The following is a 26778-nucleotide window of genomic DNA, read 5'->3' as shown; positions in this document are numbered from 1 at the left end:
GGCTCGCCCGGGCGTTCAGTTAGGGGCAGTCTCTCTTACTGTTCGCATCGTATAGAGTTCGTCATTTGGCGGAAAATAGCGTAAATTAAAGTCGTACAGCGTAACCGCTTTTTTTTATTATTACACGTAAGCGTACCACGTGTGGAAAAAATTTCAAGGATAGCCGTTTATCATCTTTTCGTCATCTCCGCATCGAAAGCAAGCGACTAATTTCCTGCTCGAGGGATCCCGGCCTTATCGTCTAGTTATGAGTCATGTGGCCGTCGAAAATGTTCACAGTCTAGACCAGCAGGTAAGCGTTCCTGTGAGGGAAGGGGGGTGGGGGAGGGTCGTCTGGTGGTCGAGGAGACAATGGCGGCCTAGTTAAGTGGCGGAGCGCCTATGTGCGCACTTCCATAATTCACCTCGTGTGTGTCTGCCGGTAGGGAGGGCCGGGGCTGAGGTAAACCGGCACTGCGGTGTTTTCCGTTCTCGGAGCTCGTCTTGTGCCGGTTAGTCCCGGGTAGATCGGGTGCGTCATAAATGGCGGCGGAGGGGGGGGGGGGTGATGAGTCATAGGCCGGCATTGGCTGACGCTGATCTGGGCTTCCTCCTCGTGTTCCCGGGGTGGAAATCCCCCTAACTCGGTCGGCCTGATGTTCCGATGGTGGAAGGGGGGGCTCGCTTCGGAATGTAGGCCTCGCTAGCGTAGCTTCACAATGGCGGCCTTTGTGAGAGGAAAGGGGAGGGGGAAGACACGCAGCCGGCTTACTCACTCAGGCAACCTCGTCTCCTCTCCCTGAGCACAATGGCCACCGTACCCAGCCCGATCCTTAGGAACCTTCTTCGAAATCGGACGTGACTCCCCCGGGATCTGTTTGTGATTTGTAGAAGGGCTAATATGCCGGCCATGTAACATGAGGGCCGTGGCCTTGACTTCTAGGAGAGTGCTGTTTTCTGATCTGACTTTCTATATTCACCGAGTGTCCCTTCTAGATTTTATTTCTAAGTAAAAGGCAAAATTGGGACTGTCCAAACACTTTTGTGTTGTGTAAGCCATTCTTGCCTGCCCTGGTGTTCCCTTTGAGCCTCTGATTACACTGATATGACAGTTTCCAATCGCATGACAAGTTGCCAGTGGAATTGCTCATACCACTGCATTTATGAAAGGTCCCTGCACTACTTTTTACTGATTTTTATTGACTTCTGTTAAATGAAATCACAAGCTGCAATTAAATCAGCAGTGCAAATCACACTGCCGTTTTGAAATTGCACAAGGAGCTGAAAGTTCTTAAAGGGATGTTCTGCCAAAAAAATTAAGTCAGCAGCTAAAAATAGAGCAGCTGCTGACTTTTAATAAATGGACGCTCGTTTTGTCCCAAGCCTTGCTCGTCTCTCCCCCCCTCACCGCTGCGGCTTCACACCCGGGCACGCACTGCGCATGCGCAATTTGAGCTGCACAACGTGATTGACAGGGCAATCATCTGATGTGTCCCAGATTGCGGAGGGGGAGAGGTGACTTTTTTCCGGCCAGCGAGGCGACCTAGGGAGCTGGAACCCTCTAAAAAAATTTTTGCCCCCCCCCCCCCCATAAATGACATGTCAAATGTGGCATGTCAGGGGTTACCTTTCTTTAAAGTGGAAGTTCCATTTTTGGGTGGAACTCCACTTTAAAGTGGAGGTTCACCCGAAAAGTTAATTTTTAACCTTAGATTGAGGCTCATTTTGTCAAGGGGAATCGGGTAGTTTTTTTTTTAAATCGAAGCAGTACTTACAGTTTTAGAGAGCGATCTTCTCTGCCGCTTCCGGGTATGGGCTGCGAGACTGGGCGTTCCTATTTGATTGACAGGCTTCCGACAGTCGCATACATCGCGTCACGATTTTCCGAAAGTAGCCGAACGTCGGTGCGCAGGCGCCGTATAGCCGCACCGACGTTCGGCTACTCGTGACGCGATGTATGCGACTGTCGGAAGACTGTCAATCAAATGGGCCCAGTCCCGAAGACCATACCCGGAAGCGGCGGAGAAGATCGCTCTCTAAAACGGTAAGTACTGCTTGGATTTAAAAAAAAACGACCCGATTCCCCTTGACAAAATGAGCATTAATCTAAGGTTACTTTTTTATTTCGGGTGAACTCCCGCTTTAACACCCAGTGGGCCAGAAAGGATTGGCGCTCAGTCGTCAAGTGATCGGAACCCAATCACAGCGCCTGACTGTTTCTTGGGACCCAGAGCTGCTTTTGGCAGCTCGGTCTTTAAGCGGGGAGCATGCACCCAACACATAATTTCCTGTCCGTGGGTGCTAAAGAACACATTTTTGTTGCTGCATGTGTGGATTACTGAGTTTAGTTTTACTGAACCCAGTAATATATGAACATAGTTCATTTGTCTCTCCACAGCTTATTAATCTTGCATTTAGTTTTGCCTCTATATAGCTTTTTGGATGATCTGTATGCCACGGTTACATAAACTGCAGTTTCTCCAGTGCTGAGTTCAGATACATTTCCACTGCAGCCTGTATACACACTTGCATGTGTGGTGTGAATATCGTGTGACCTGGCTATCCCTGAGAACAAGTAACTGTTCTCTCCAGCACAAGACACAACTGAGCATGTGCAGGTCAGCTACTCTGCCTGTGTTGGCTGGCCTTCCCCAGATGTGGGGGGGGGGGGCTATGGATAAAACTGCTTTTTTACACCATGCAAAGGATTACCCCTTAAAGTGGTTGTAAAGGTTCCCTTTATATTAAAAAAACATGTCATTCTTGCCTCCACTGTGCAGCTCGTTTTGCACAGTGACCCGATGCTTTTGTTCTGGGGTCCCACGGTGGCTCCTTCCCACAATAGATAACCCCATCTAGGATGCTCTCTCGAGGGGATTACCGCGCTCCCATGTCATACACTCAGCGTCCATAGCCGCCGTGTGTCTCGGCCCCGACGGCTGCATCATTGGATTTGGTTGACGGCAACGGAAGCCAATGGCTGTGCTGCTATCAATCTATTCAATCAAGAGCTGAGAAGCCGTGGAGAGAGAAACGTGGGATCACAGAAATTTGGGGCTTATGTAAGTAAAATAGGGGGGCCCGGACACTTCAAGGTGTTTTTCATAGGATGCATTAGAGCCCATTTACACTGGAAACGCCTATAGCGGAGAGGTTTTTTTTTGGAAAGGGCTCTGAAGGTGAAAAACAAAGGTTTACAACCCCTTTAATGCAGAGGTCCACGCAAAAATGGAACCTGTCACATTTGGCACCTTTCAGGGGGAGCAGATACCTGTGTAATACTTCTGGGCATAGACCCCCGTTACACCACTCCCCTGCTGTCTTCTGGGAAACACACAGGTCCCAGAAGACAGCAGGGACCAGTGAGGAGATTATATATATATATATATATATATATATATATATATATATATATATATATATATATATATATATATATATATATATATAATTTTTATATTAATTTTTATAAAAAAATAATTAAGGCAGACCTCCGCTCTAAGTTCCGCATTGAGTATAACAAGCATGCTATGCTGCGTAGACTGATTTTACTGTTGTGGGTTTAGTAACACTTTAAGGCTTCAGTCACACGTGTGTTAAAGCACCCTTTTTTTTTTCTCTCTCCTGCACTGAAATTGAATTGTGTGGGTGTTCATATCCACAGGGTCCAATTTGGGCAAATGCACTGACTTTTTTTGTTTTGGGGTGTCTACTTTTAATTGACACCTGCATCAGATCGCATGAACACACTGCGATGTGGGAACCGCAACCATTCCTGTGCATTTCCTACATCACTTCAGTGTAAACCCAACCTCAATCTGGCAACTGTTTATCATTATTGCAGCTTCACTTGCATTCCTGTAACCCAACACTTCCTGTTGTGCTGTGATTACTATTGGACGGAGGCACACTGGACAATAAAATGTTATAAAAGTGCCAGTACCTTCAACTTAATTTTTTAGCATTTTTTGAGAATTTATTTTCATTCAATGGATCAAAAACCTCAAACGCTGTTTTCTTGACGTTCAAGTGTTTTTACAGCTGAAACTCCTCTCAGAACCCACTTTTTTATTTTTTTAAGCCAATAACCCCAGACAAAAACTAATGGCCTATATGTTCATGGAAACCTAGGGTAACATATTGAGTTTGACTGTAAAGTCTGAAGCCAAAAACAGCTGCTGTCAAAACCAGTGTGCATGAGGCCTTAAACAATAAAAAATTAAGAATAGTAAAATTTTTTAAATCGGATGACTTGGTCCCTGGCTTCTGTGGCGCTTGCCTAGGAGAAATGTCATTGACCCTTGTATGTGGGATTATGGGGCAAGCAGAAGATCCCAATTTCCGGGCTTCTTGTGAGATTTGGAAATCTCAAACTTGCCCAGGGTTTGGCAGTGAGGCCTTGTGCTAAAGTAAGGGGTTTCAGTTTTGCAGCTAAATCACAAACAAGTATGCAGTAATTTTAAGCCGGGACATAGCATCCTATTTATTCTAGCTTGGTGGCAGAATTTGTCTAAAGTCAAAAGCTTTTTTTTTTTTTCTGCCCGATAAACCCTCTATCCTGGGGACAGTTGTCAGAGGAGGTCATGGGTGATTCAAAATTTTAGTGATCACCAGAACAAGAGGAACACAGGTGACCCTAGATGCAATGTTCCAGTGATAACTGTAAGGGGATTTTTAACTTCCTCTGTAGATTTCCTACAGCAGGATGTGAGAGGCGCTTTCCCCAGCAGGATGTGAGAGGCGCTTTCCCCAGCAGGATGTGAGAGGCGCTTTCCCCAGCAATGCAAGAAATGCGCAGGGATTGTAACCCTTTCTGATTTCATCCAAAACATTTTACCTATACAAACACTTTGGAGCCATTTGCTTACGATGGCTGCCCAGAAACATGCATTGTGAAGAGACCAGCACATTTCCCAGAGCACAGTTCACTTTAACTACTTAAGGACCGGCTCCTGCACATATACGTTGGCAGAATGGCACGGCTGGGCACAAGCACGTACCTGTATGTCTTTAAGTGCCCAGCCGTGGGTCACGGGCGCTATTGCCATTGACCCGATTGCCGCTGGAGTCTGCGATCGGTCCCTGGAGCTGAAGAACGAGGAGAGCTGTGTGTAAACACAGCTTCCCCGTTCTTCACAGTGGCGCTGTCATTGATCGTGTTCCCTGATATAGCGAAGCACGATCAATGACGTCCAGCCCTGCCCCCCTACAGTTAGAAACACATGAGGTCACACTTAACCCCCTACAATTGTCATTTTCACAGTAAATAATGCATTTTTATAGCATTTTTTTGCTGTGAAAATGACAATTGCCCCCAAAATGTGTCAAAATTGTCCGATGTGTCCGCCATAATGTCGCGGTCACGAAAAAAATCGCAGCCATTAGTAGTAAAAAAATTATAAAAATGCAATAAAACTATCCCCTATTTTTGTAAACACTATAAATTGTGCGCAAATCGATAAACGCTTATTGCAGTTTTTTTTTAACCAAAAATAGGTAGAATACGTATCGGCCTAAACTGAGGAAAATGTTTTATATATTTTTGGGGGATATTTATTATAGCAGAAAGTAAAACATATAGCATTTTTCAAAATTGTTGCTCTATTTTTGTTAGCGCAAAAAATAAAAACCAGAGGTACCACAAATACCACAAAAAAAAGCTATTTGTGGGGAAAAGGATGCCAAATTTTTTTTGAGAGCCACGTCGAACGGCCGCGCAATTTTCAGTTAAAGCGATGCAGTGCCGAATTGCAAAAACTGGCCTGGTCCTTTACCTGCATTTTGGTCCGGGTCTTAAGTGGTTAATGTCAGCAAGGCCTATATGCAGCAATGTATACATTTGTTTTAGTGCTGCTGTTTTTGAAAAATTGCTTTAGGCCCCTTTCACACTGCCGTGACTTTTTAAAAACAAAAAACGTTTCAAAAATGATTGTGCTCTTTTGTTGTACTGTGACATAAACAGTTGCTACGACTGGCATTTTATTCCCAATGGTGTCTGCTAAAAGAAACATGTGTTTGGGGGTTTCGAGTAATTTTCTAGCAAAAGATTTTTACATGTAGGAGTGGAAGGCCAGAATAGGCCTGGTATGGAAGTGGTTAAATGAACAGCATGGTGTTGTTCAGGTAGTGTTGTCTGCTGTCACTGGCTGACCTTGGATAGCTTTTCTTGTTTCTGGGTGTTGCACATTTGAGGTTTATTTCCTGTATAGGCCACAACTGGTTCACCAGTTGCAGTTTGCCACCCCCATGTTTTTGCAAACTAGCTTTAGGCTCCATGCGCACTGAAGCTCATAAATGGCTGGTTTGGGAGTTTAACAGCCAATAAACTTCCCTCTATCCTGTGCCCATGGATGTTTATCAGCAGTGTAATTTATGGGCTGTTGTTGGAATGCCCTAAAATCACAAACGCTTAAAGCGGAGGTTCACCCTAAAAACATTTTTCTAACATTACATTGTGCATACTTCCAACAGTAGGGCCGAAACAACTAATCGATTATGAACATTTTAATAGATTAATTTCTTAATCTATTAATCGGCCAGTAACATAATGGGGTTAAAAACAAATTTGCCTTTGTAGTAGTAAAAAAGCAAATCGCAAATATTACTTTCACGGTCCCACAGTAAAAAAAAACGCCTTACAGTAGCGATTATTTACTCTTGTTTGTTTTAACCCCATTATGTTACTAAACATCTCAGGCTGGGTTCACACCTGGTTTTTTTTTGTGCTTTTTGCAGAAACGCACTACAGTTTACATGTTTTCCTATGGGACACATTCACATCCATGATATTTTTTTTCAGCTGCTGCGTATTTGGAAAGGGTGGGGACTTAAAGCAAAACGGTGCTATTTTTTTTTGGTTCAATATACTTCAATGGAGTTTTTTTTTTATCCGATCGGCCAACTAATCGATTATGAAAATAATTGTTAGTTGCAGCCTTAATTTACAGTATGCAGTTTTTTTTGCTGTACATACCGTCTTGTAGCTATTTTCCACCTGGCTTCCAGGTTCTCACTCCCGCGGGAGTAGATCTTCCTATGAAGAGGCGTAGCGTCATGGACTTCGCCCAGGTGATTGACGTCTTGACAAAACCTCCCCCCCCCCCCCCCCCTGGCGGATAAGGCGCATCACAAGTTTTCGAAAGAAGCCGAACTGCGAGTCGGCTCTATACGGTGCCTGCGCACCGACTAGGTGCCGTATAGAGCTGACACATACCGTATAGCAAAAAAATCGGCATACTGTAAATGTTGGAAGTATGCACAATGTAATGTTAAAAAAAATGTTTTTTAGGGTGAACTTCCACTTTAAATGTTGATAAATGCTCTAACATGGCTCACCAGCGGTTAATGTTTTGGATCCATTGAAAAAAAGCAGAAAACGCTATTGGCAAAAACATTTAACGTTGAAAGACTCCAGTGTGCGTGAGGCCTTATTGCTTCCCATTACAGAGCTAATGTATGAATTTATTTTGCTGACAGTAGGAATGTTTCTCCCTCCCCCTGCCTCCACTCTTCACTATAGCTTATTTTGTACAAGTAACTTTTTCTAGATGGAAATGCCAAACATTTTTTATTTTTCGGATCATTATGGCAATGTACATTCCCTGATTTTTAGAAGCCCCCCATTGTGACAATAAGCCTTTGTCTACTTTTTTTAGTAGGTAGATTCCACATTTTATCTGCTTGCTGCACTAAATGCCTGTATTTGACAGTGGCAGTTTTGCAGAAGCATCTTTTGTTGGCATATCTCCATTTTGTCTTTTGTAAAATCTTGCTTGTGTCTTTAGCTGTAGTACCAAATCTAGCCAGAAGATGTCTTTGTTTACAAGTTTTCAGCTATGCATTGCAGTAAAATCATAATGCATCATATTTTTAGTTAAAAAGCTGTAGTCTGGGATATACAAACACCTAACAATTTTACTTTTTTTATTTTTTTTAGTTTGCTGGCCTAGACTTGACTTCTGACTCTCAAGGTGGTGGCTCTGCAACTAGTAAGTACCCATGTCTTTTTGTTGTAGCAGGAAGCAATGACTGTTTCTAATCTTCTGTGTAAGAGTAGAATGAAAACTTTTTTTTTTTCCCCATCCTAGAAGGGCGTTACATTCCTCCTCATTTAAGAAACAAAGAAGCTTCAAGGCAAGGTAAGTGGGTTTTAAACAATTTTGAGTTTTCTATTTGTATTAAGGGGATTTTGACCTTGCCTATTAAATTGGGACATATGCTGCTTTTTATTTTCCCACATAACTTTTGATGCCCATGATAAAAAAATGTAGTCGCCATCTTAAGTTTGTAGAATTTGTAAGATTGGTGAATATTCTGAAAGATTTATTATTATGTAGGTTATCCAAGGTGTCAGTACCCAACTGTAGATGTGTATAAGGGATACGGTGATTGGTGGTCCCAAAGAACTGGTATGGTTGGTTACCTGTCTTGGTGTGTTGGCTGCACAATAGCTTGGCCTGCATAAGCTAGCCCTTGAGCTGCCTGTAAATTGCAGTGGTATTAATAAAAAAAAATGCTTAATTGTGAAGCACATACCTGAGATATTGTAGCAGTTCAGTTCAACTTCATGGCATCTTCAGTATCTTAACTTGCATTTTTATATTAAAAAGCCTGCATTCATGTGCTGCAAGAATTTATCCCTTTTTATTCATGCTATTTAATCAAGCTCCAATGCAGGCTTGCTCTGATCCATTAGATTTAATTTCTTCTAAATTGAAATCTCTGCTACATTCTTGGTGTTTACTTGATTTACTGGAGAAATCCGTTAACTGATTTTCACCGGACAATCTGGCAGCAAATAAAGATCACTAATGTGCATGTAACATGCATTACACTGGGGTTTGTTAGCTTGCTTTAGCTTGCTTTTAGACACTAGTTTAATGGTTGGTTCTGGTCGTGTTCAAATTTTACTGTAGTATACACCTCCTACTATATCAGACTGACTTGGTTTACTTTAGCTGTACCTTTTGCATTTTGGTTCTTATATATTTATCATTAAAAGATTCAAGCTGGGATGCTGGACGGGGTGGAAATGGCTATGTGAATGGCACACATGATGACCGTGCGAATGGATATGCAAGTAGAGGTGCTGGAACAGGCGCTGGAACTGCAGCTGGCACTGGCCGTACTGACAAAGGTAAACGTTAATATTGTATGAGAATTTTTGTGACTTGTAAACTTCAGCTTTGATCTGAGATTAGCATGCAAACACTATTTGTCTGATCTCGTTGTGTACTGGACATTACACCAATATTATGTAATATTTTGTAATATACTTTTATATCTGTTTTTCTTTTGAGTTCTGTGTTTGGATATGTTTGTGCACACGAGCAGACTTGGATTAGTTGCTATTTATGAAAAGGCCCTTTTACCTGGCACATGGTTATTTGCTTTTTTGGGTCTGCTTGTACCAATTGAAATTAAAAGGGTTGGGTGTGTTTTTTTTATTATTTTTGTCGGCAGCTACAAATACTCCAGCTGCTGACTTGAGAACACTTGCCTGTCCACTCACAATGTCGGCACCAAAAGCCGATCTATCACTCGGCTGCTACTGCCGCCATCTTCGGTAAGGGAATCGTCTTGCGCTGCACGTTCCCACTGGTCCCTGCTGTCTCCTGGGACATGTCTCCCTAGAAGACAGCGTATCTATGTCCGGAAGTGGGAGTGCAATACCTATTTGATAGGTATCTGCTCTTCACCCCCAAAGGTGACCCTGGAGAGGGGAGGAAGCAGACATTACTAATGTGTTAACCCTCTGAACGATAATGTTACGCCGAGTAAATTGATACCCAACATGTCACGCTTCAAAATTGCGTCCACTCGTGGAATGGCGACAAACCTTTACCCTTTCTACAGGTTGCATGTTTTTAGTTAGAGGAGGTCTGGGGCTATAATTATTGCTCTCGCTCTACCAATTGCGGCAATACCTTGCATGTGTGGTTTGAATACCGTTTACATATGCGGGCACCACTGACGTATGCGTCTGCGTGCAAGCTCGGCGGGGCTCATTTTCTGGCTTAACTTTTTTTAGCTGGCTCCTAGATTCCAAGCAAATTTATTCATATAAGGTGGGGGCCCCATTATTTAAGGGGCTCCCAGATTCTGATCAGACCCCGACAACCAATGGCCAGGCTTGTTGAGGGTAGAGGCCCTTGTCCTCAACATCCAACAAAGTGCTTTGGGGAGTGGGGGAGCAGGGCCCCAAGGCACCCCCTATGTTGAGGGCATGCAGCCTGGTACAGTTCAGGAGTGGGGGTGCTCGCTTGCTCCCACCCCGGTATGGACTTTGTGGGGACGGACCAGTTAAGACGGCTCCCATAGGGTAACATTAAGAATATATTTTTTTTTTTTTTTTGCGACATGAGCTCCAATGTCGGAGCATTTGTCGTACCAGTGTGAACCTGGCCTAAACCTCTTTAAACTTGAAAGCAAAGTGAAGATCTGCAGCTAACAAGTCTATTGACTTGGCAGCTTTAGGCTTACAGTGGATGTAAACCCACTCTCATCCTTTCTAAACTACTGCCATAGTGCTGATCTATAAGGATATAGGTGCCTCCTGCATGTATCCTCACCTGCCAAATGTTTACCCTCTGTCTGTTATAAGAACTGAAACTGCAGATTCTGTGGGTGGATCTTTTGTCTGGAGCTCTGTGGGTGGAGTTGTGATGTCAGTAGACACCCTGCCAACCTCTACACTCCCCTTGTCAACATGCATTTTTTTTTCTATGTATTCCTTCACTTAAAGTGTAAGTAAACCCTTCAATTTGATAGTTACAAAAACAGTTAACATTGTCGGCATGCCGGAAATACTAGCTGTCACATTTGTTTGCTCTCAACCAAACTGCCAAACCATCCAATGGCTAGTTTCATAAAAGGTCACATGTACAGCATCATGGCAAGTGCAGATTAAACAGAGGTCAAGATGGCCGCTTCCTTGGCTGAAAACGATAGGAGGGTTTACTTCCACTTTAATTCTGCTATGATCACCAACATTCAGTCAAAATCCAGAAAAGTAACCACATTTCAGAAGTGGGGGTGGGATTTAAAAAATAAAGTGTCTCCAGGCTAGTGCATGAGATGTAAATAACCTGTCGTTCAGAGCAAGGGGGTGGAACAGACTAGGGTTTTTCTGTTTTATTTCACTGAACAATAAACTGGATTAACTCTTTGGCAAGACTGGGCATCAAAAAAAAAATGGGTGTACATCCACTTTAATGTACACCAGACATTTTTACAACCTCTCCTGAACAATTTAACTTGACAGATGGTAACCCACATTTAAAACATCCGATTTGCTGCATTGCACGCTGCTTTTTTTAATGGCCAAAAACAAAACGCCTGTAAACAAAATTTAGTTTTACCGTGCTTAGAAGCGTTAGGTGCGTTAAATGCCTCAACTGTGTCTGAACTCATTTTTTTGCTTTCCAAAAAAAGCCTCAACTCAACTGCCTAGAAATGACTATAAAGAACCCTGTGTCATATACTGATAAGATGAGGGTTCAGGAGCAGTTGGGAAATAAAATGCCCAACTGCCCCCAAACATCTGTTTAGCAGCAGCGTACATGAGGCATTATTGTTTCGTTCCATTTTTATGGAGCAGTGTGATCACCCTAGGTTACACCTGTTTTGGGCTAAATAAATCTCCCTCTTTAGATGCTTTATTTTGAACTTCACAAATGATAGCTGTTAAACTTACCATTTTTTGATTTCACAATGAAAGGTTAATTGGTATGGAAGTCATCAATTGCTTTTTCCTGAAGGTGTTGGGTAGCAGCTATATTGATAAAATCCTTTATTGACCCTTTTAAGGGTTTGTAGGCTGTAATTTTGTCCTTGTGCTAAACCTTTTTTTTTTTTCTTAGGATTTTATGATAGAGACAATGCTGGGTGGAATTCAAGAGACAAAGATGCTTACAGCAGCTTTGGATCACGTGGTGAGCGTGGAAAACCAGGTGTATTTAGTGATAGAGGAAGTGGAACACGGAGGTGAGTTTGGCCTATCAAATACTTTGTATTTCTGGGCTGTTTGAAAGTTTTAACATAATGGCCTTTTTGCTTTTGACACATGGCTTGTAAGAGGAAATCCTAATACAGACCAGAACAAAGTTTAATACTATATTAAGTTTCTTGAAAGGTTCATCCTGTAACTTTTGTGAGAAAAAAAGTTTTGGGACTTTAAATGAGAAATATGTTAACATAACTCCATCCCTGTTATTTGTAAAGAGGGGTTTGGGACTTTGAGGTATGCATGAGAGAACTCAACTATGTAGTAATTTACCTTGGAATGAAAAAGGGGTGCTGAGCTTTTTTGCTGTTGCTTTGAGGTATGGTTTTTAGTAAGCTGCCATGTTTTCCTGTGGCATCCAACTGTGGACATTTTTTAACCTGTCTTAACTTGACTGCGACTTGCACCATATCCACTAGACACATTTGATATAGTATAGGCTAAATCCCCTTGTATACATTAACGGTTCTTGCATTTCCCAGCTATTTAAAGTGCAGCTAAAGCTCTTTTGACTGTACTCATATGGACTTGTTCTGCACTCATGTGTCCAGTTTTCAGCCAACAGCAGGCTGACATCAGAGCTGATCCAGGTTGACTAAAGATCGTGACATGTGGTCACAATCGCCCCAGATGCCTGGGTCGGCAACTGATGGTCACAGCTCTCTTCGATTAATTTCTCAGTCTTAGGTGCTGAATCTGTCCCCCAGTAGCTCAGTGATGCTGCATCCACCTAGGTAAGTATCCTTCAAACCCGTGTGTTGTGCAGTAGGCAGCCACTCCTACTACAGAAATCACCATGGGTCTTCTGAGTCCTGTGCCCAAACGGCTGCTCTGCTGTATGGTGAATAGTGGGTTTCTTGGGTGCCATTTACAGTGTGTGGTGTTCTCTGATTGGACTAGGCAGAGCTGGTGATGTCACAACCCTGCCCCTCCACTGCATTCAAAATCCTTGCATTCATTGAGGAAAAACAAGGTGTTCTGTAAATGAATGACTTCCCTCTTCCTGGGCACAGGACCCAGACAACAGCGGTCATTACTGTAGTATCAAATACTACAGTGATTCTGGTTCAGTGATCTTGCACGTATGGTATATGGATACTTGTGTTCAGTCTAAGTTGGATCAATGTAACTATGCAATAAAATGTATACCTGGAATTCGGCTTTTTAAAGTTCCTTGATCTTATGGCTAATTAAAAGCTCTTTGCCACTGGCCATGCCAAGATCGGCTTTTTTTTTTTAACCACTTCCAGCCCAAAAACGTAATATGACCTGGACTTTCAGTGGAGATATCTGAAAGATGCCTGCAGCCACCGGCATCATTCAGATATCCATCTCTTCAGCCGACAAATCCCTGCACCATAAGAACGATCATAGCGGCGCTTCCACCGCTTGATCGTTCTTATAGGCGGCGGGAGGGGACGCGCCACAATCCGGTGCTTCTCCAGGCTTTCCTTTGCCATCGGAGACCCGGAGAAACGATCCGCCGGCGTCCGATGGAAACCATAGAGTAGACTGGTGACCAGATGGTCACCAGTCATCTCTATGATCATCGGAGGCCCGGGTACGATGTTATGACGTCACGCCCGGGTCCTGGAATGTAAACACAGCCGCAATCGCGGCTGAAAGCATTAGATCAGTGAATTTTTTTTCACGATCTAATGCTTTCCAGCCTGGAGGAGATGTGGGGTCTTATTGACCCTGCATCTCTCCATAAAGAGTACCTGTCATGAACCATTCCTATTACAAGGATGTTTACATTACTTGTAAAAGGAATAAAGGTGATTCAAAAAAAAATGTCAAGTGTAAAAATTGAAAATTGAGTAATTTAAAAAATAATAAAAACATTTTTTAAACTCCCCTATCCTCGGTAGCTCGCGCTCAGAAGCGAACACACACGCAAGTCCCGCCCACATATGTAAACGCCGTTCAAACCACACATGTGAGGTATCGCCGCGTGCGTTAGAGCACCAGCAACAATTCTAGCACTAGACCTCCTCTGTAACTCTAAATTTGTAACTTGTAAAAAAAAAAAAAATAAGCAACGCCTATGGAGATTAAGTACTGACGTTTGGCGCCATTCCATGAGTGTGCGCAATTTTAAAGCGTGACATGTTAGGTATCTATTTACTATGCGTAACTTCATCTTTCACATTATACAAAAAAATTGGGTTAACTTTACTGTTTTGTTTTAATTCACAAAACCGTTTTTCCCCCCAAAAAAAGGCGTTTGAAAAATTATTGCGCAAATACTGTGCGAGATAAAAAGTTGCAATGGCCGGCATTTTATTCCCTAGGGTGTCTGCTAAAAAAACATAGTGTTTGGAGGTTCTGAGTAATTTTCTAACAAAAAAATTGATTTATGCATGTAGGCGAGAAGTGCCAAAATAGGCCCGGTATGGAAGTGGTTAAACTATTAAGGGGAACATTTTCTTTGAGTAGATTGCTTTTGTATTAACCTGTGAAGGTCAAAATATACATTTCTTGATTGGTTGTAAACCCTAAATGTGTAGGATTAACTTGGTATCTTTTTTTTCTCCAAGATTTTGGGAGGGTGTTATTAATCAATTGTCCAAACACTGTTGTGCGCATAAATTTAGGGAGATCCTTTTCCACTCCCAATAATCCTGAGGGTGTAGGCCTGTGTGCTAGTCTCGCATCTTGGCAGCCAGGGCCTAAGCTGGTTAAGGACCCTTATCACATCAGGTAAGCTTTTAGTACACCACAGAACTATGGCCTGCAGTGTATAAAGAGCTACCAACTTTTTTTTTTATTTTTTTTATTGTGTAAATCATTCTCTAGCTAGTTTAAACTGCATTTATCTTCTCTTCTGTCTTTATACCTGTAATTATTTGCAAATCTAGTGAAACTGTATCCGTGTCTGATGTGTGGGCATTACCCATGCCTTGTATTTCCTACAGGCACAACTTTAGCAATGACTTGCCCAGCTACAATGGGAGTGACTGCTGCTGATTTTTCTAAGAGAAAAGTGAAGCAGTTGCCAGAAGGGTCCCAGTATTGGATGTTTATTTCAGCTCCAGTTTTTTTTTTTTTTTTTTTTTTGCAAAACATCAGAAGCCAACAATTTTCACAATTCACTGTTAAGTTTTCAGCACATCTTTGTTTATATGGAGGAGACAATGCAAACTGCTTCTGTTCTGTGCTTAGATCTGATGACCGTCGTGTAGAAGGCGGTGAGCGATCTGGTATGGGTAGATATGGTGGTGGAAATAGCCGTTGGAATGATGAACGAAGTGATGAAGACGATTGGTCAAAGCCTCTTGCTCCAAATGATCGTGTAGAGCAGTGAGTATTCATGGTTAGCTTTTTCTTTTTTTTTTTTTCTTTTTTTTTTTGTGCTTTTTTTTTTTTTACATATTTTTTTCTTTTTTTTTTTTTCAGGGAGCTTTTCTCTGGCGGCAATACTGGCATAAACTTTGAGAAGTATGACGACATTCCAGTCGAAGCAACTGGCCAAAACTGCCCTCCACATATTGAAACTGTATGTATCTATTTATATTGCTACTGTATGTATCTATTTATATTGCTAGTCTCCATAGCTATGTAAGTTTAAAGGCAAAGTTGACCACCTTCTTAAATGCACTTTTACCTGAATAAGGGTTTAATTTTTTTATTCTGCAGCCTGTAAAGCATTGCACTCAATCATATTGTGGGTACAATGACATGCTCCTGCAGACTTGGTACACTGTCTGCCCAGACACTTGCAAATGGCAGGATGAATCTGACTACGAGAGCGCTCACCAGGGCTCTTGCAGTTGGCGGTTGATAAAACTTGTAGTTCATTCACAGAACTCTGTAAATGATGTTGCTGTGTGGGCAGAGCCCTACAAGAACGCACTGTTAAATTCTGATAACTGGTGTGGGGTGAGGATCTGCTTTCAGAGTAAGGGTGCAGGAATAGAGACAAAAGCTTGTACCTGTTGCAAGTTCCAAGCTAAATACAGATGTAACATGTTCCAAAGGTGAGCTTGTCCTTTATACAGAAGTTGCTTTACAAATTAAAGTTGTTCCAGGGAAAATCCGATTTCTTCTTAAGGGTCAAGGAGTTTTCTCACCTGCTGTAGCAAAGCATGCTTTGCTAGGGCTTTGCGCCTACCTCTGGATCAACTGTGGGTTTAGGATTGTGTTTGTCAGGTTAACCACTTAAAGACCTCAGGTTTTTCAGATTTGGTGTTTGCAAGACTAAAACAGTTTTTTCTGCTAGAAAATTACTTAAAACCCCCAAACATTATATATTTTTTTTTTCTAACACCCTAGAGCAGGGATATGCAATTAGCGGACCTCCAGCTGTTGCAAAACTACAAGTCCCATCATGCTTCTGCCTCTGAGTGTTATGCTTGTGGCTGTCAGAGTCTTGCTATGCCTCATGGGATTTGTAGTTCTGCAACATCTGGAGGTCCGCTAATTGCATATCCCTGCCCTAGAGAATAAAATGGCGGTCATCGCAATACTTTTTGTCACACCGTATTTGCGCAGCAGTCTTACAAGCGCACTTTTTTTGGAAAAAAAATCACTTTTTTTAATTAAAAAATAAGACAACAATAAATTTGGCCCAATTTTTTTATATATTGTGAAAGATAATGTTACGCCGAGTAAAATGATACCCAACATGTCACGCTTTAAAATTGCGCCCGCTCGTGGCATGGCGTCAAACTTTTACCCTTAAAAATCTAGATAGGCGACGTTTAAAAAATTCTATAAGTTGCATTTTTTGAGCTACAGAGTAGCTCTAGGGCTATAATTATTGCTCTCGCTCTAACGATCGCAGCGATACCTCACTTGTGTGATTTGAACACCGTTTTCATATGCGGGCGCTACTCGCGTATGCGTTCGCTTCTGCGCGCGAGCTCGTCAGGACGGGGCGCTTTAAAAAAAAATGTTTTGTTTTCTTATTTAATTTTATTGATTTTATTATTTTTTACACTAAAATATATAAAAAAAATGATCACTTTTATTCCTATTACAAGGAATGTAAACATCCCTTGTAATAGAAAAAAGCATGACAGGTCCTCTTAAATATGAGATCTGGGGTCAAAAAGACCTCAGATCTCATATTTAGGCTTAAATGCAAAAAAAAAAAAAAAAATTTGTCATTTAAAAAAAATGACAGAAAAAAATTTGTCTCTTTAAGAGGCTGGGCGGGACTGACGTTTTGACGTCACTTCCGCCCAGCAGAGCTATGAGGACGGGTGGGGGCCATCTTGCCCTCACTCAAGTCCTCACTCTCCAGGCGGCAGCATCGGATCTCCTCCGCCGCTACCGACGGCTCCGGTAAGCGGCGGAGGGCGCGGAAAAGCGGCGGGAGGGGGGGCCCCTCTCCCGCCACTGATAACGGCGAATCCGCCGCAGAGACCGCCGTTATCGTTTACACGGCCGCCCGCTGAAAACATGGATATCTCAGTTGTGGCAGCAGCTGCTGCCGTTACTGAGATGTCCATGTTTAAAAAGGACGTATATATACAGTGGGGGGTCCTTAAGTAGTTAAAGAAAACGCACTGATTGGGAAACCACCTTGGCATTTCTCCATTAAATTCTGAAATAAGAAGTAACACACCTGAAGTGTGTGTGTGTGTGTATAATATATATGCAATAGACATGTTTTCTGATTTGCTTTTAAGAGTATATCAAATTTCATGTTGCAGGAATTTCAGAAGTAGATAACCACTTTATTTTTATGACTTCTGACTTGGGCTCTATTGAGCTACAAAGATTAAAAAATGTTAGTTATTTTGCAACAAAATAAACTTTTTTTTTTTTTTTTTCTTCCCAAAGTTCCAGGATGTCTGCATGGGGGAAATAATCATGGGAAATATTGCACTCACCCGATACACTCGACCAACACCAGTCCAGAAGCATGCTATTCCCATTATTATAGGAAAGAGGGACCTGATGGCCTGTGCTCAGACAGGTAAACATTTTTCAGTTGGTGTATATACTACAGGGAATCTGGAATTCCTATGCTTTTGACTGATTCTTTGAGAGGAAAAAAGAATGCAGACTTTCCCATTTAAAAAAAGCCTGGAGTTTAGCTTAAAATCTGTTACTTTAAGTTCTGATTTGTCTTAATTGGCAATCTTGTTTGTTCTGATTTTAGGTTCTGGAAAAACTGCAGCTTTTTTACTACCCATTCTCAGTCAGATCTTTGCAGATGGTCCTGGAGAAGCATCATCTAACTTAAAGGTAAGGGGCTTATGAAGTCCAGTGTGAAAGGGGTCTTGAAAAACTAAGTGCTTGCAAGCTTAGTGTCTGAAAAGCTCACGCCAACCATTTAAAAATCAATTGATGCTTTCACACTGGGGCAGTGTGCTGGCAGGGCTGTGGGGGGGGAAAAAGCCCCTTCATTGAAAATAATGCAAAGCTCTTCTAAACTGCCAGTAAAACACTGAGCGCTTTTAAAGAGCCTCAGTGTGAAAGGGGCCTTAAGGCATGTCCTTTCCTGAAGAGTGTTATATAAATGTTTTTTTCTTTGTAGGATAACGGGAGATATGGAAGGCGAAAACAGTACCCACTGTCCCTTGTTCTCGCTCCAACAAGAGAACTTGCTGTACAGATCTATGAGGAGGCCAGAAAGGTATACATTTTAAAAAATAAATAAAAATCCCAACTCCTAAAGATTATACAGCTCTTACATTCTCTGCCTTTATTTTTTTTAGTTTGCATACAGATCAAAGGTGCGTCCTTGTGTTGTATATGGGGGAGCAGATATTGGGCAGCAGATCAGAGACTTGGAGCGAGGCGGTCATTTGCTTGTTGCCACTCCTGGGCGACTTGTTGACATGATGGAACGAGGAAAGATTGGCCTGGATTATTGCAAGTATGTTGAATGCATGATTAGGAAGTAGCTTGATGAAAAGCTAGAAATAAAAAAAAAACACCTGTTTGATTTTAAGCTGATGTTCACATTATGTAACCTGAGCTACTGCCACTTTGCAAGTCTGATTTATTTTGCACTTCTAGGTATTTGGTGTTGGATGAGGCAGACAGAATGCTTGACATGGGATTTGAACCTCAAATTAGACGAATTGTTGAACAAGACACCATGCCTCCCAAGGGTGTTCGTCAGACTATGATGTTCAGTGCCACTTTCCCCAAGGAAATCCAGGTAAATGGTTATAAATGTTCCGTAATAAACTCTTTTTTTTTTTTGTTCAGTGTTATGCAAAAAGTATTTGTACAAATACTTATAGTATCCAGTTAAATTTTACTATATGGTTACCAACTTGGCTAAACCTTTTCTGATTTGGATGCTCTGTTAACCCATCCTTTTGCAAATACTAATTTTGGTATAAATGGCATTTTTCCTCAGATTCTTGCTCGTGATTTCTTGGAAGAATATATCTTTTTGGCAGTAGGTAGAGTAGGCTCTACATCTGAAAATATTACACAGAAAGTAGTCTGGGTGGAAGAAATGGACAAGCGTTCATTTTTATTGGATCTCCTTAATGCCACAGGTATTGCATCAGTCTTGCATGCTTAATATAAAGGTGATATGTGAGCTGTACTGCACACATCGACTCTTAAAACCTGTTCTGTTTTTTGTAAACTAGGTAAAGACTCATTAACGTTGGTGTTTGTGGAAACAAAGAAGGGTGCAGATGCTCTTGAGGACTTCTTGTACCATGAGGGCTATGCTTGCACAAGCATCCATGGAGACCGCTCTCAGAGAGACCGAGAAGAAGCACTTCATCAGTTCCGTTCTGGAAAAAGCCCTATTCTTGTCGCCACTGCTGTAAGTAACTGCTTTTGAATTTTGCTGCCTTCTTGCTTGCATATAATTGCATCTCATGTACTAAATCTTCTTTTATAGGTTGCAGCCAGAGGACTTGATATTTCAAATGTCAAGCATGTAATAAACTTTGATCTGCCCAGTGACATTGAGGAGTATGTGCACAGAATTGGTCGTACAGGGCGTGTGGGCAATTTGGGTAAGTATCCTTTTTTTATTTCTTTAAGGATTGCTTTAAATATGTAAATGTAAAACCTTATTTCTTATACAGTTTTTAAAGTGGTTTTGTTTTTTTAACTGGTTCATGAACTTTGTTTATCACTTTTTTAGGTCTTGCAACATCATTTTTCAATGAGAAGAATATAAATATAACAAAGGATTTATTAGATCTTCTGGTGGAAGCGAAACAAGAAGTACCATCCTGGCTGGAGAATATGGCCTATGAACAGCATCACAAGACCAGCAGTCGTGGGGGGCGTTCAAAGAGGTAAGTTGTGAAGGCATTTTGTTTGGATCACTGCACTCTGCAGCTGTGCTTGAAGTTGTCTGTCGGCATTTATTTTGACATGTTGGTAAACATTTTTTTATTTTTTTATTTATAGCAGTCGCTTCAGCGGTGGATTTGGTGCCAGAGACTACAGACAGAGCAGTAGCTCCAGCAGCGGCTTTGGCGGGAGCAGTCGTGGAGGTAGAAGCAGTGGTCATGGAGGCAGTCGGGGATTTGGAGGAGGTGTTTGTTTTTTGCTTGTTGGACTTTAATGTGAAAAGATGTGCATGAGAATTTTTCACCCCCCCCAGTTAACAGTGTTTGGCTCATTAAAGAGAGGATGTACTTTGGTTTCCTGAAGTAATGACAAAATACTGTGTTTGAAACTGGCAAAAAAAAAATGGTTTTTCATTATAGCTGTACTTTGCTGTGTAATAGCAGCACTGGGGGGCTTTAAACACAAACTCAAAGTACAGGTATAAAGAATACTGGAGCGGCTCTGTATGCCAACCAATCGGCTTCTGTCTTTTGTATTTTCAAAGCTTAACTAAACAAGCTGAAGCTGATGGGCTGCCATGCACAGCTATATCAGATAATTCTGCCTGCACCAGTTTTGAAAAATTCATAAATTTGTGGGGTTTTTTCCTTCCATCTCATGCACATATTTTTTGCTGACATGTTATCTTAATTGCTTGCCGCCCGGCCACAGTACATTTAACTGTGGCAGGGCGACAGGCAGGCTGGATCATGTATGTCATCCAACCTGTTCCGGTTAGGGGCACGCACCCCTTGCTAATGTTCTCACTGGCTACAGCTGGATTTTAACAGGTCTTGGCCTATGATTTATGGCTGAGATCTGCTCATCAGCTGTAGCCAGATCTGTTGGTAAAAGCGGCACACCTAATTTTTGGGCACACAACATCCTTTATTGCCCTTAAATGTTGACACCTTCCAAGCCAGTGTCATTAGTATAGTGTCAGTGTACAGTATCACTGATCACCATTTGTGTCACTAGCAACAGTGTCTGTGACAGATTGCCACCTGATCACCACCATTACAGTATCGCATCTATAGCTGTGTAAATTCCAGAGTGTATCATATAATACATTTATTTCTAACATGTTTTGTAGATGCTATACTTTGCTTCGCATAAACTGATAAAAAAAACATGGGTGTAGAATTTGTAGCAGAATGCATTTTGGCCTAAATTTATCAAAAAAATTGACTTTTTTTTATTGCGTTTTAATTTTTCCTACAAATGTTCTGTCAAGTGATGCACCGAAAATAGTGTTTTCAGCATTGTGCCAAAAGTGAAATGCAAATAATGGCTGGCAAACTCACAATTTTTACTTCATGGTCTTTTTCATAGGTCTTGTGACTGAATCGTAGTGCATCTTTCTTGCAGCTTTCAATTTGGGAGGTGTGGTTTGCCAAAATTGCACAAAAAATGCAATAAGCAGAGTTTTTAACACTGCTTCAAAAGGAGCCGATAATGGCCGACAAATATATTTAATTCATACTATATTAAAAAGTAGAATAGAAGTTGTATGTATATTTTAACCATCGGTTTCGGCTAAGTGCATCAATTTTTGGCTTGGGCACCAAAAACTTTCATTTTGGTCCACTAGTGATAAGGGGGGGGGGGGGTGCGACTCAGTGGTGATCAAATGCCACCCAAAAGCTCTGTGGAAAAAAATTGTATGAATTTCAACAGTGTGCATGACTGAGCAATTGGCAGGTAAAGTAGCAGTGCTGGGTAGCAAAAATGCTCTGGTCATATGGAGGGTGAAGCTTTCCAGAGGTGTTTAAAAAAAAATATCCAAATATATAAAACCTTGTTTCCACTGAATTTTCATGCTGTGGTTATTGGATGCATAAAATGTTAAAGACTTTTTTTTTTTCTGGCACATTTTACATATTTTCCTCCTATTTACTGATTTATTTTTGTCCACAGGTGGTGGATATGGTGGTGGCTTCTATAACAGCGGCGACGGCTATGGAGGAAATTACGGTGGAAGTTCCCAGGTTGACTGGTGGGGCAACTAAACTTGCCTTCAATATAAAGGACTCAACCAAACAAGCGAATATGGAAACCACATGTAACTTAGCCAGACTATACCTTGTGTAGCTTCAAGAACTTGTACATTACCAGCTGTGATTCTCCACTGAATTTTCTTTTCAAGGGAGCTCTGGGCCATGAAGAGAACAATAGGAATAAAAAGCCCTACTCTGAAGATGTTGGAAGATTTCATTGCTGTAGTTTTTGGATCAATTCCCAAATCCACCCTTTCCAGCAACTGCATTTATTTTGACTGAGGATAATTTGTTTGTTGTACTGTGCCTTTAACTTTAGACAACTTTTTATTTTGATGTCCTGTTGGCTCAGTATTGCTCAAGATATACATTGAGACAGAATACATTTATTGAACTTGGGCGAAATCAAACCTTGGCACGCAGGTGTGATACAACCTCAAAACAGGAATCGTTTCATCCATGCATTAATATTTCAAGTTAAAGTAAACTTGTGCAGTAAGCCTCCATTAGGCCTTCTGTTAACATTGAAAAAGATCTTGAAGCATATCAGAGTTGTTTCTAATGTGGCTAACTGTACGAAGTTCTGATTTGCTCACTCTATCCTGGAAAGGTACTTAAAACCTGAAGTCTTTTCAATAAGCCATTCCAGTCATAGATGTATGAGCTTCATACACATGAAGCACTGTTTTTTCAGAGAATGCAATAAAGCAATTCCTTTACCAATGTTTAGGCAGAATTGCTAATGTGTGAGCAAGCCAATAATGGGCTGAACATTACAGGGAACGTTAAGCGATCTGAAACTTGAAATAGTTTTTAGGAGGTATCATCATTAAATTAATTTATGCCTGTCATAAGAAAATGGCAGAATGGCTGACCACAGTAGTATGTGGTTCTGTGACAGGCCTGGCTGATTTTGGTCTAATAACGCATGCTAGTGTTGATGTTTTTTGGTCAAGAGGGTATGAACAGGATGAATTATGCAGCAGGCTTTATTTTAATGCAGATTCACATTACTCTGTTCAAGCTGCGTTGAAAGGTTACAAACATACTTGGCTTACAGTAGACTTTGTAAAATGGCTCCAGATGAGTAAATTCAACTCGTAAGATCAAACAGTGGAAAAAATGTACATGACTGCACAAGGTGTACAATCTGCTAATGTGTGCAGTTTAGTCAGTTTTAGTTGCATAGGTTTCCATTGCATTTAGTATGGCAGTGCTATATCTGGCCAAAGATTAATTCCCAACAAAACACCTCTGCCACATCAAATTTAGCCTTCTATATGTAGCTGAATTAAAACATAACAACTTTGTGGCATAGGAATGGCAAAAAAATCTTAACGTGCAATAGATTTTACAAGTGTTTTTTGTGCCTTGCTCTAAATCTTTTTGTAGGTGCACTTGACAGTATTGAGGTCATTGTTATGGTGCTATTTAAAATATAGATGGCCCTTGTACATTTTTGCCCATAACTTTCTACAAACCTTCTTTTATTGCACATTCAGAGAATTTTTATATAAGTCTTGTGTACGTGTCCTTCAAATCTCTTTATTTTTGTCTCTTTGAGATGGCAAAAAACACTGCTTGGAGTCTAGGGCAAGACAGACTTATTTGGGACCATGGGAGTAATAGAAGGGGGGCGCAAACTATTTTGCACACAATGGATTTCTAGATACTTTTTGCTGCTAGTTTTGTGTAATATTTATTGAACATTTGACAAATATTTATTTTTGTAAGCCTAAGTGATTCTTTGAAAGCTAAAGAAACTTGACCAAAAGACAGTACAAAAACACTGGCACTTGAATGTTGAATGTCAACGTATGCGTGAAATTATATATTTCGGGGTAGTGTGAGCTTTTAATGTTATAAGTCATATTAAACTCTTAAGTCAAATTAAACAGACCCGGTATTGGCTGAACAGCCATAACTTCTGGTGTAATTCAAATTGGCAACTTAAAATTAAACATGCCAAGGTTTTGATACACTTGTCTTAAGATATTAATGAAACACTTCAAAACACTGTTGTGAAGTGTCCAGATTCTCAGATGTTTGTTGCGTGAGTTTTGTTTAGTTGTGTGGTTATTTTTTTTATTTTTATTTCAGTGAATGTCTGGCACATTGCAATCCTCAAAACATGTGGTTATCTTTGTCATACTGGTAAATTAAAAATGAATAAAAAAAAATCAGTGACTTGTCTTCAATGATTACATATAGCAAGTACATTTGGCAATACTTATGTACATGAGGTTCATTTCTTTTATTTTTTATTTTATGCAAAGAATGGATTTAAACTTGCTAAATGTCAAGATTGACCCTCAAGTCGCTCTAGTTTAGTAACTGCTTATTGTACTAGTTTAGATGCTTGGCACTGCATGTGCTGTGCATTACTGATTTTATTAAAATAAAAGTTGAATGGCAAACTGTGTGGGGGTGTTTTTGTTTTTCCGCACTACTGGATCCACCTAGCTGTCAACTGGATCCAGTTGGTAGACAAAATACCTGGGGGGAAGGAGAGGTATAGATGTATAAAGTAACCCTTACCCAGGATTCACACTTCAATTGAAAAGATATGCAAAACATGTATGAATCCCCAGCTTTGCTTCTGGGCATTTCTGTTAGTTTATGGGGGAAATCAGAATTTGAGTCCAGAGGGATGTTGGCTGCATCTTGTCAATGTAGTTTTAAAATGCCCATTTCTGTATGGTCTCTAAAGCGGGAAGGGAGGTTTTCTTTCAAATACCCACACCTGCAAGGAGCATTCCTCCTGGTGCCCCAAATGGCAATGTACTGTTGGCTGTAAATGTATAGCAAGTAGCAGGGGTGCCCTGAGCCTAGAAATTAAAAGGGTTAAGGAACCTTTACAACAAAAGGTGCTACTCTTAAGTGACAGCGCAACATTTTAAAATCTGTTCCTAATCGCACGCATAGAAAGGAAGTACAGGTTCCATGAGAATAACTTGGTGGCTCTTTTGAAATTGTATAGGAGGGCCTTAAGCTTGTAGAAGCAGTGTTTACAGCAGACCTTTACAAAGCCTTTCAGGCAGCTTTTGTGGAATCCTTCAAAGCTTCAGTGCCAGTTCATGCAACTCTCCCTTTGAGCTCAAAGCAAGCTAATTCAGCACTGGAAGCCTGCAATCAGGTGGTAAGCTGCAAAAATCCCCCCTGTAAATTAAAGCGGGGGTTCACCCTTAGAGGGCACTTTTCCCCCTTAGATTCCTGCTCGTTATTACTAGGGGAATCGGCTATTTATTTTAAAATATGTGCAGTACTTACCCGTTTACGAGACGCATCCTCTCCGTCGCTTCCGGGTATGGGCTTCGGGAATGGGCGTTCCTTCTTGATTGACAGGTTTCCGAGAGGCTTCCGACGGTCGCATCCATCGCGTCACGATTTTCCGAAAGAAGCCGAACGTCGGTGCGCAGGCGCAGTATAGAGCCGCGCCGACGTTCGGCTTCTTTCGGCTACGAGTGACGCGATGGATGCGACCGTCGGAAGCCTCTCGGAAGGCTGTCACTCAAGAAGGAACGCCGGCTCCCGAAGACCATACCCGGAAGCGACGGAAGAAGATGCAGCTCGAAAACGGGTAAGTACTGCACATATTTTAATATAAATAGCCGATTCCCCTAGACCGAACGAGCAGGAAGCTAAGGGGAGATTTTTTTTTTTTTTTAAATGGGTGAACTCCCGCTTTAAGAGCATACTAGCACATTATGAAAGACTTGCCTTTAAAACCTAACCCCTGCAGTGGCACACTCATTGCGAACGGGTATGCCATCTTCACCCAGTCTTCCTTCCAGGTTCTTGGGGCTTCAGCCATTTGAATGGCTCAGCCGATGTGATGTCACTTCTGCAGCACAGCTCTCACAAAGTAAATATTTCCTAAGTGGTGCACATTTTTTGCTTTTTTTAATCATTGTGCACATTGGCTCTGCATTCTACCATTTCCTTTACTTGTGTGCCAGCTGCTTTGTTTCATATTTGTTTGGTTTTTAGCGCAGTGTTTCCCTTTTCACATCTTGGATGTTTCATAGACTTTTTACAGGTAAGCCTTAAAATGTGCGTGCACATATAGGTATAAAATGCTTTTTACTACTGCATTAAGAGGAATATTGCCCTTAAATTACAAAAAACGTGTCTTTAGAAATTGCAGCCCGATGACAAAATTTAACATTACAGTGGTGTTTGCATAGGGTTTTTTTTTGCCCTCCCCCTCCCACAATCTTCCTGGAATTCTGGGGTCTGCTTCCTGAATGGTGTGACAGTGCAAAATCCATAGTAGTATGTAAAAGGGCAACTTTTTTTATAGGAAAAAATATAGCATATACAATTGTGACACGTCCTATTTTAAGTACATTTTTAATCTGCAGCTCTGTAGTGCAATGCAATTTTGCTACCTGGAGGTGTTCTGTACAGAACTCAAACATAATTTTCTGCTTGTGTGATTGGCTCACTGATTTTCCCCAGAAGTCTACACTGATACAAATACATTTTTTGGCATCCCCTACAACACGTAATGTCTTTATCATACACCAC

At 41.3% G+C, this 26778-nt stretch overlaps 1 protein-coding gene across 3 annotated transcripts; it reads left to right on the top strand.

The window, feature by feature from the left end:
- On the top strand, window positions 1-24665 carry DDX3X (DEAD-box helicase 3 X-linked). Of its 3 annotated transcripts, none has more exons than XM_040338093.1 (19): window positions 1-292; window positions 7916-7967; window positions 8067-8117; window positions 8316-8387; window positions 8981-9115; window positions 11841-11964; window positions 15149-15286; window positions 15383-15482; window positions 17774-17909; window positions 18096-18181; window positions 18474-18572; window positions 18655-18815; window positions 18959-19103; window positions 19308-19452; window positions 19549-19730; window positions 19809-19926; window positions 20058-20214; window positions 20330-20415; window positions 22169-24665. In XM_040338093.1, the coding sequence occupies exons 1-19, from the start codon at window positions 248-250 to the stop codon at window positions 22258-22260; spliced, it is 2124 nt and encodes a 707-aa protein (XP_040194027.1). In that variant the 5' UTR covers window positions 1-247; the 3' UTR covers window positions 22261-24665. The 3 variants fall into 3 exon arrangements, with proteins under 3 accessions (XP_040194027.1, XP_040194026.1, XP_040194029.1); XM_040338092.1 differs by having other exon boundaries at window positions 20330-20457; XM_040338095.1 differs by lacking the exon at window positions 8316-8387 and having other exon boundaries at window positions 20330-20457.
- The last annotated feature ends 2113 nt before the right edge of the window (window positions 24666-26778 follow it).

This window comes from Rana temporaria, chromosome 2, assembly GCF_905171775.1.
Source record: "Rana temporaria chromosome 2, aRanTem1.1, whole genome shotgun sequence".
Lineage (NCBI taxonomy): Eukaryota > Metazoa > Chordata > Amphibia > Anura > Ranidae > Rana > Rana temporaria.
The sequence above is the reverse complement of the archived record's forward strand: the minus strand, read 5'-3'. Positions and strand labels throughout refer to the sequence as shown.